General features: G+C 37.1%; 1 protein-coding gene across 1 annotated transcript; it reads right to left on the reverse strand.

The window, feature by feature from the left end:
- Nucleotides 1-2022: 2022 nt before the first annotated feature.
- LOC140143628 (uncharacterized) lies at nt 2023-4110 on the reverse strand. The gene has a single exon (XM_072165444.1). It carries the CDS (start codon nt 4108-4110, stop codon nt 2023-2025), a length of 2088 nt encoding a protein of 695 aa, XP_072021545.1.
- Between the last annotated feature and the right edge of the window lie 4963 nt (nt 4111-9073).

Below are 9073 nucleotides of genomic sequence, written 5' to 3' on the forward strand. Positions count from 1 at the left end.
TGGGTAGAATGTGCTCTTTCCACTGATATTTTCATTTTAGCAGATTCTTTACAGATCTCTAGTTACGGCCCTTCAAACAAGAGTTTACTTCTTTTTGACTCAGCCTGTATATATCCTCCTCCCTCCCCCTCCCCACACTCGATATCGACTCTTCCCTATTATTCCACTCCACTCTTGAGCCCCCCTCTCCCCCTCCTTCCCTTCCCACTTCCAATGCTCTCTCCCTCTGTTTTTCTTTTTCCCTTACCCTTACCCCCTCCCCCTCACACACACACACCCCCTACCCTCTTTCCCTGGCGATCTCTTCTATCTCTCTCTCTCTCTCTCTATTCTCCAATAAATAAATTGAATAAAAGTTAGTTTAAACCAGCTTTCTATGATATTGATCTTCCCTCATGCGACATGCACATAAATAGAATTGTGTATAATAGTGTTTATAACACTGAAGTCATAATCTGTCAAGTGCCTATTGTAATGTCTGTGGAAATATTTTGATGGTCTATATATTTTCACAGTGAAATCAGCTTAGGCTAATTCGTAGTCTCAAGTCAATGCTTTCAAACTAAATCAATGCTTTCAAATGTAGACTACTTTGTTCGACTTCTCTGCTCGTGAATATTGCACTGCGAAATTTAAACATTTCTTTTGTATACTTAGAGTCAGGTAACTTCAAATCAAATAATTTTACGATCCACACCACTTATAAGAAACTGAAACCAAAACCGAAACTGACTGACACAAATGTTCGGTTTTAAACAAAAGGTAGAAACAATGAGTTCGATATCTTATGATTCAAGTGGTTAGGCAGGACAATAAGAAAACACGTGACCAAAACCAAAACCAAAACTAAAACTATATATTTGAAATGAGGCAATGTACTCCACGGGCCTTCTCCTCAACAATGGTCACTGACCTTAGTCAATGGACTAAATCTACATAACTTATCCATGGCAAATCATGGGAAACTCGAAATGAACGTTTGGACAGTATTTATTTTGGGACATTAGAGCACATCAGACATATCGAATTGCATTCTGAATACGAAGAATGTCCTTCTGATATCAAATAATTTTGATTTTTGAAATTCGCAATTTAATACACATTTTATGGCAAATCATTAAAAATTGATATTTTTGATATTTAACAGTACTCGAAGTAAACTTAATAAATCTGATGATTTATACTTAAACTGTATGTAGGTGGGATGAAAAGCCGACGATCAATTGAAAATTTTGACCTTTCGTATTGAATATATGGATTTTTTTTCCAAAAACACCAAAAAAAATCGGCTTTTCCTCCCAGCTACATACACTTTAAGAATATATCATTAGATTTATATAATTTACTTCGAGGACTGTTATATATCAAAAATGTGAAAAATATCAAATTTTTATAATTTGTCATAAAATTTGTATTATATTGTGATTTTCAAAAATTTAAATTATTTGATATCAGAAAGACATGCTTCGTATTCAGAATGCAATTCGATAGGTCTGAGGTGCTCTAATGTCCCACAAAAAATACTGTCGAAACGCAATAAACGCTCATTCTAGATCCCTTAAGGATCAATAATATTTTCTAAGTTATTGTTGGGCCAACTATCGAGTGACCACCGAGTAATGTGCTACAATTTTTACTCAATCTTTCCAAATCTCTCTGTTATAGATCAATTTCATTTTGCAATGACTGATGACAACCACTGTCATAGGGTTTCTAAATTTGCCAATTCTGTAAATCACTTTTATACCTAGTACTCCACCATTTTATTTTTATACTGTATTCTTTTAATTGATATGTGTATGCTAGTTTTTTAATTTATATGTTATGTGTTTTAATACTGTATATCACTCATAACCCAGTTTTGTGGGTGGTTTTTGTACATGTATTAAAGAGTGCGACTTTAATAAAGATTTTTAAAAAAAACTAAACTACTAATAGGTATGATTCATTATACCATATTCAACAATATCCCGTGTAGGCCTATATTGTAAAATCTATATCGACATACTTTGACTCTAAGGATCATTGTCTTGAGAAAACCTTCACATTTCTGTCCTCAACTACAGCCAAAGTGTTGCCATCGTCACAAAGAGTCACACCAGTGGCGGATTTAACTTCCTTTGTGATGCATCCTAGGTATTGACCTGAATTAGAATATCGGTAGATGCCTCCATCACGGCCAGACTTATAGTTTACTAAGTAGATTTCGCCACCTGGTGTATAACAAATACCATAAGGCACCCAGTCAGACACACCTTGAGGTGAGTTGAGTGTATGCAGAATATTTCCTCTGGTGTCAAGAATATGAGCGGTACCTCCTGAAAACCCGCTTGAGACAATGATATGATCCTGTGAGGTGACTGCAATATACAACGGCTTGTTCGGTACCTTAATGCTGCTAATATGTGATCCATCCAGTGAATGCTTACTGATGTATAACTGTGAACATTCACCTACTAATACGCATCCCTGGTTACCTATTGCCAGACCCCTGAGGTATGTATCCCGTGTCTTCGATAATACATTGCTGGGAGACCTGGTGAGGAATTGATACTTAAAGGTGCCGTTTGCGTCATAAACATTCACATAATATGCCTCGCGTGTAGTGAATATCTTTCCATCTGGGCTGACTACTACATTCCAAGGGTAAGATGATTGTCCTGACTTCAATCTTAGCTTGCGCTTCAAAGAACCAGATTGACTAAATAAATGTAAGACTGATGTTGTGTCATAGTCAGTTACAATGAAATCTGCATCCAATGTAATTGCTATATCACGACCACATAATACTGTTCCAGAACCAAACTGTTTGATCAGCTTCCATGTCCCATCATTCTTTGTTTTATTCACACTGGCCTGCACCCCTTGTACAGGACTACTAATCCCTGATGCGGTTGCTGATGAGCTTATCTTTGTGATCAGAGTTGATGGTGAAACTGGCGAAGTCTTGGTATTTCTTCCAGGTGCTGACATTACTGTTAGAGTTCTGACTTGAGCTGCTTCTTTCTTTTTGCTCCCAACTGACAACGATCCAAGATTTGGCAAGGGAGACAGCACGTATCTATTCCTTTTGAATTCAATTTCTCCAAGATTTCCATCAACATCTTCTGGCTTCTTATCTCCTAATTGAATCAAGCTGCTCTTCAAGGACGAGAAGACAAGAGCAAGATCATGGTCTGACCCAGTTTGTGTCGCCTCTGATGCCATCTGTAAGGCTGTCTCAAAACGTGTTTGTTGTAATTGAAGACTGTCCTTCTGTGCGTCAATCTGCTTGATATTCTCCACTGCAGCCTTGGTAATTTGTGCCTCCATATCAATCTCTTTCTGCTGTATCTCAGCTAATATTTGCTTTCGTAATTCTTCCGCTGCTTGATGTAGATCTGCTTTGGCTTTTTTCTCACTTTTCTGTAGATTATATCGGGCTTTGTCAACACACTTCAAAGACTTTTCAACCACTTGACTTACTTTCCTGCAGCCTATCATTAGCTGTTTGATTTCTGATCTTTGCTCGTCGGTGGCACTTTGTAGGTTGACAAGAGTATGTCCCGAATGATCGACAACAGTGCATCCAACACATACAAGTACATCACAGGTTTTGCAGTAAAACTCTAGAATCTGACCCTTGTGCTTTTTACAGTATTCTTGTCTCATAACGCTCTTGATATCAAGCTTCCCTGACTGAAGATCTACAAATGGAAAGGTTTTGTGATTCTGCATTATGATAACTTTCTTGTGTATCATTCCACATTCTTGACATATGAACCCACAACAATCTGCACAAAACGCCTCGGCATTTGTGTCTGTTGCGTTGCAGCAAGAGCACACAAATCTGGCATCTTTTGATTGTAACTTCGCAGCCAGTTCTTGACGATCTTTGAGTGTATTGATGACAAAGTTGGTGATGAATCCTTTGACTCCTTCTGATGGAATTGGGAAATCCTGACGACAAAGTGGGCACATCACCGTACCTTTTTTGCCTTCGGCCCATTTGGTCAGACATTTCAGACAAAAGGAATGAAGGCAGGGAAGAGCCTTGGGTTCCTCAATGACCAATAAACAAATGCCACATTGTGTTAGATCTTTAGTCTTAGGCAAGTTTGATTCAGCCATGTTTTTGCCCTTCCAAACACTATGATAACTTACTGCTTTAATATTAAGCGCTCATTTAAATAAAAGCTAATAAATAGCATAAAATGGGGTGCTGAAACTAAAAAATGCTAATCCTCATCACTGCATGTTTACGTTCTTGTTTATCAGATAACCAACGGAAGACTCTCTTTTTATATAATGGGGGTTATTGTTGTTTTTTCTTGTTGTTGCTGCTGTTATTGTTTGTTTGGTTGTCTGTCTACTTATTTGATTTGTTGATTGGTGTGTTGACTTGAGCAAGCCTTTTCAATGAATGTATATTCTACTATTTCAGATTTTAATATAACATTGCATCAACAAACTGATACCATAACACTATGCATGTTGAACCTGATTATATAAGATCCTCTCTACCGTACAAACTTTAAATCATAAGATCCTATATAGTATGAAATGGTTTTAGTTTACTTTACACACAAATGTTGCTTTCAATACAAAAGATGGTACGTAGTATGATAAAAACCAATGAGGTATGACATAGCTGTGGTTGCTTTCTTCATTGGTGACTGTCTCTGCAACTCTTGACACTTGACTTTGAATTTGAAGATCTATAGAAAAAGAAAAAGAAGCAAACAGATATTCATCTATAAAGTAGTAATCGGTCAATTCTATGTAATACAGCAATGACACTGTTATACTTTCGTGTTTAAAGCAGTATTGTAACATTTCCATTAAAAAATGGGATGTTAGTATTCTCACTATTAGATACGCCCCCTTTTAACTTTCAGGCAAACAAATGAGGTAAAACATGTAATTCGTTGTATTTAATTCCAGCGCCAATGCGTCAATCGTTGATGAAGTCGATGTTATAAACTTTCCATAGATTCACGCATGTAAAATGAGACGTTTACCATACACAGCACCCTGACACAAGGCACGACTACCTATACGTTATACATTTAGACATTTACGCAGATTCGACTAATCGACCATGTTCTGTCGTTTTTGGGGCGCCCGCCTTAAGCGGGCGCCCCTATATAGGCATGAATTTGTGAAAAGCTTCTAATTTCACTCTTGCTAGATTTACTTCGCAATTGTTTTGCTAAAATTATGCCCATATGCCCAACTCAGAAATAAAACCACAATTTGTTAGGATTTTATTTTATTATTGTTTTCTGATATGCACGGGATAAAATGTTGAGCGTATATTCTTTGTTTAAAATACAAAATTAATGGACTTATAAAAACACCTAATAAATCCAGACCTTTGACCTTTGTATGCCTTCAACCAGTTTACCGTGTATCTTAGAACCCGATAGACGGTGACATTTGACCATACACTAGGATCCACAACATGCTCATCTATCATGGGAACAGTTCTTAAACCCTAATACATTTGTACATTCATCCTTTGGGTACACAAACTCTATTCTGCAACTTGAGGTCAAATTTTGCACTATGATTATGTAATTGAGGTTATTGGACTATGCCATTGGGATGAGACTCTTGTGGTCCATAGTACCCAGTAATGTTTGCTTAATTAGATGTTATCTTAATTAGGTTGTCACAACCCGAACAAATCAAATCAAATAGGCCAATGATGTTATTATTTGCATGGTATAATTGACTTGGAACGTTTGTTTGCTGAGGAGATGTCAGAGTCAGGATGTAGATATCATTATTATCATTATGCCTCAAATCACGAATTATTGTAAGATTAGTGCAGAGTAGGTTAGATATGAAAATGGAAAGTTACAACAAATGACTATACACCTGATTCGTGAACTGTGTCTTTTTGAAAGACTCTTCCTGTTTATCCTTCATCTCTATTTGATTTTCAGTGAATTAGCAAGTAGATGGTGTATATGTATCACAGACGTTATACATTTATAAAAACTTAACGTTTTCTATTGGTCAACATAGGCGTAGATCCCGGGTGGGGATAACCCCCCCCCATTTTGCCAGGGGAGCTTACTTATTTGTGTCTTCTATACTATTCATCATATACCCCTGCATAACGAAATTCAACAATATTCAATATCCAAAGAAATATCCTCACTATAATAGGTCCCAAAAACAGAATTTTTCCCCACCCCACATAATCGCAAATTGACACGAAAGCTTCATTCCCATTTATTTCATCCAAAACGGTCCTGTCATACATCTTCCCCAATCAAACACATTTCTCTTGCATTTGATCATTTCCTACTCTTCCCTAGGAAAATCATTATAATACCAAATCTACACACCATGGAATTCACCATATCACGTCCAAGCACTATTCATCATATACCCCTGCATAACGAAATTCAACAATATTCAATATCCAAAGCAATGTTCTCACTACAATAGGTCCCAAAAACAGAAATCCCCCACCCCACATAATCGTAAATTGACACGAAAGCTTCATTCCCATTTATTTCATCCAAAACGGTCCTGTCATACATCTTCCCCAATCAAACACATTTCTCTTCCATTTGATCATCTTCTACTCTTCCCTAGAAAAATCATTATAATACCAAATCTACACACCATGGAATTCACCATATCGTCCAAGCTCACATTGGGCGCCCCATTCCTTTTTTAAAGGAATTTTTATTGCATGATATCTCTGATTTTGTCACAAGTACAGCACCTAAGACCTTGACCTTTGTAGAGCATGTTAGTTCAGAACAATACATTACAATGGAATAAAATTAAAATAATTATGATACAAAGGTGTCCCCCTCGGCAAGTGTACCAATATTGCTTTAAGCCAGCATGTTGATAGACATTTGTAACATTTTACCGACTTACCGTGTGTTTCTAGCTTTGAAGACAGCCAGAAAAGCAGTGACTTAGTCCGAGGGCAAGTCCACGATGTCGGGCGGGAGACCAAGTTAGTCCTCAAAACCAGCCGTCAAAAAGATTCACACTTTTAAAAAAATACAATATTGCGAGGTTCTTAAGTAGTTCTAGTTTGTAAAGACGCAAAAATTTACTCGTACAAAGAAGCCCCGATAGCTACCCCACTGGTAAACAGTTTCAAGATATCAATAGATTAGGCCCAAAAATTAGGCCCCTAACACTGAAACATGGCAATTCGCAGTAGAAGTGACGTAATAATCGGATTAAATACCATAGCAATAGATGAATACAATTTTTGAATAGATCGCCCTGCACTACAAGCAGATTGCACTAATCACCCGTGTATGTCTGCAAACATAGATTGAATACAATAGCGCTCTTTTCAAAGTTACTAATTTACAGGTGCGAGTGATCAGCCTTTCTTTGACATCTATGGTTCAATGCATAGGTACCGCTTGAACATTGTAGTGCAGGGCAATATATTCAAAATTGTATTAATCTATTGCCATGGTAGTTAATCTGATTAATTACGTCACTTTTACGGCGAACACACTTACTCTCGCGTAAAGAAATGAACTTGTCTGTGGGCCAATTCCGTTTTTCGTTGTCTCGATTGAATCATCTGAAACAGTGACACAAAATCGTGTTATTCTAATTACACGGCATTAAAATAATATTTTGTGTTTGTTTTATTTCTTCTTTTGCCTAAGTTACTCATTCAGTGGATGTTTTAAGGTATCATCTATTCTTATTAACAGTGATAATGCAGGCTAAACTCAGAAGGTACAGTGAATTCCTCTGCAAAATCCAGGATATGTAAATATCTAAACTAAATACCTTTAGTTCTGGACGTATGAATATAATACATAATACAATGCGCTACCAGCGCTTGTTGGAGAGAGGTAGTGCATCATGGGGAAATGTCGACATCCAAAGTCCACGTAATTCAAAATTCGAAATACAGGAAATTATGTCATTGAGTATTTTTTTTAAATGTCAATATAATGATCTTACAATTATAGTAGATACAGTTTCTATCGTGGAGCTGTTTTTAACATTATTATTATCACATTGGCGTGAAAATCTAATGGTGGCTTGAACGGTAATGGAAATATAAGCACTAAAGATTTGACAAGTTTGGTTTCTCTTTCTACTTGCTCAAAGGAAAGCTGATAACTTACCTAAAGAGAAATATCTTCTTAGTTCGACTGCTTAAAGGATGGGGAGGAGTACTTGCTTTACTCAATGGTACTACAGGGCTAGCGTTTATTATTACACAGCCGTGACGTTAGTCACGGCTGTGTCTTTTTTCTTACAGGTTCTTTCTTCTTTCTTCTTCTTCTGCCGACCACTACATTTGCTCTAGCACTAACATGCTTGTACCGATTTTGACCTAACTTGGTCACAACCATCATTGACCATGCCCCTACATGTCATATGAAACTCGTGGGGTCAAAGGTCAAGCAGGGGTCATAGGGGTCAAAAACGTGATTTCAACTCAAAATGCTTCTTCTCTCACAGATTACGTAGGAGAGTGACACCACTGGCACACATGCATTGTTATTATCCAGTGTCTATGGGGTCCTCACAGATTTGGGGTCAAAGGTCATTAAGGGGTCACTTCCGGTATAAAACGAAAAACCTTCACATTTTTTTATTTGCTAAGAAAAACACAGGACAGTAACGGTATGTTCACAAATAAATTGTAGTTACTCTGTGCATATGTGGTATTTTTTTTATTTAGGGTCAAATGTCATTAAGGGGCTACTTCCGGTATAAAACGAAATTCCTTTAAAATGCTTCTTCTCCCACAAATAACGTATGACAGTGACGCCACTTGCACACATGCATTGTTATTACCCAGTGTCTATGGGGTCCTCACAAATTTGGAATCAAAGGTCATTAAGGGGTCACTTTCGGTATAAAACGAAAAACCTTCAAAATTTTTTATTTGCTAAAAAAAACATTGGAGGGTGATGGCATATTCACACATGAATTGTGTTTACCTATTGTACATGTGGTATTTTTTCATTTGGGGTCAAAGGTCATTAAGGGGTCACTTCCGGTCTGAGACGAAAAACCTTCAAAATGCCACTTTCTGCCACAAATAACATAGCAAAGTGGTGCCACTTGGACC

This window comes from Amphiura filiformis, unplaced genomic scaffold (genome assembly GCF_039555335.1).
Source record: "Amphiura filiformis unplaced genomic scaffold, Afil_fr2py scaffold_25, whole genome shotgun sequence".
Classification (NCBI taxonomy): domain Eukaryota; kingdom Metazoa; phylum Echinodermata; class Ophiuroidea; order Amphilepidida; family Amphiuridae; genus Amphiura; species Amphiura filiformis.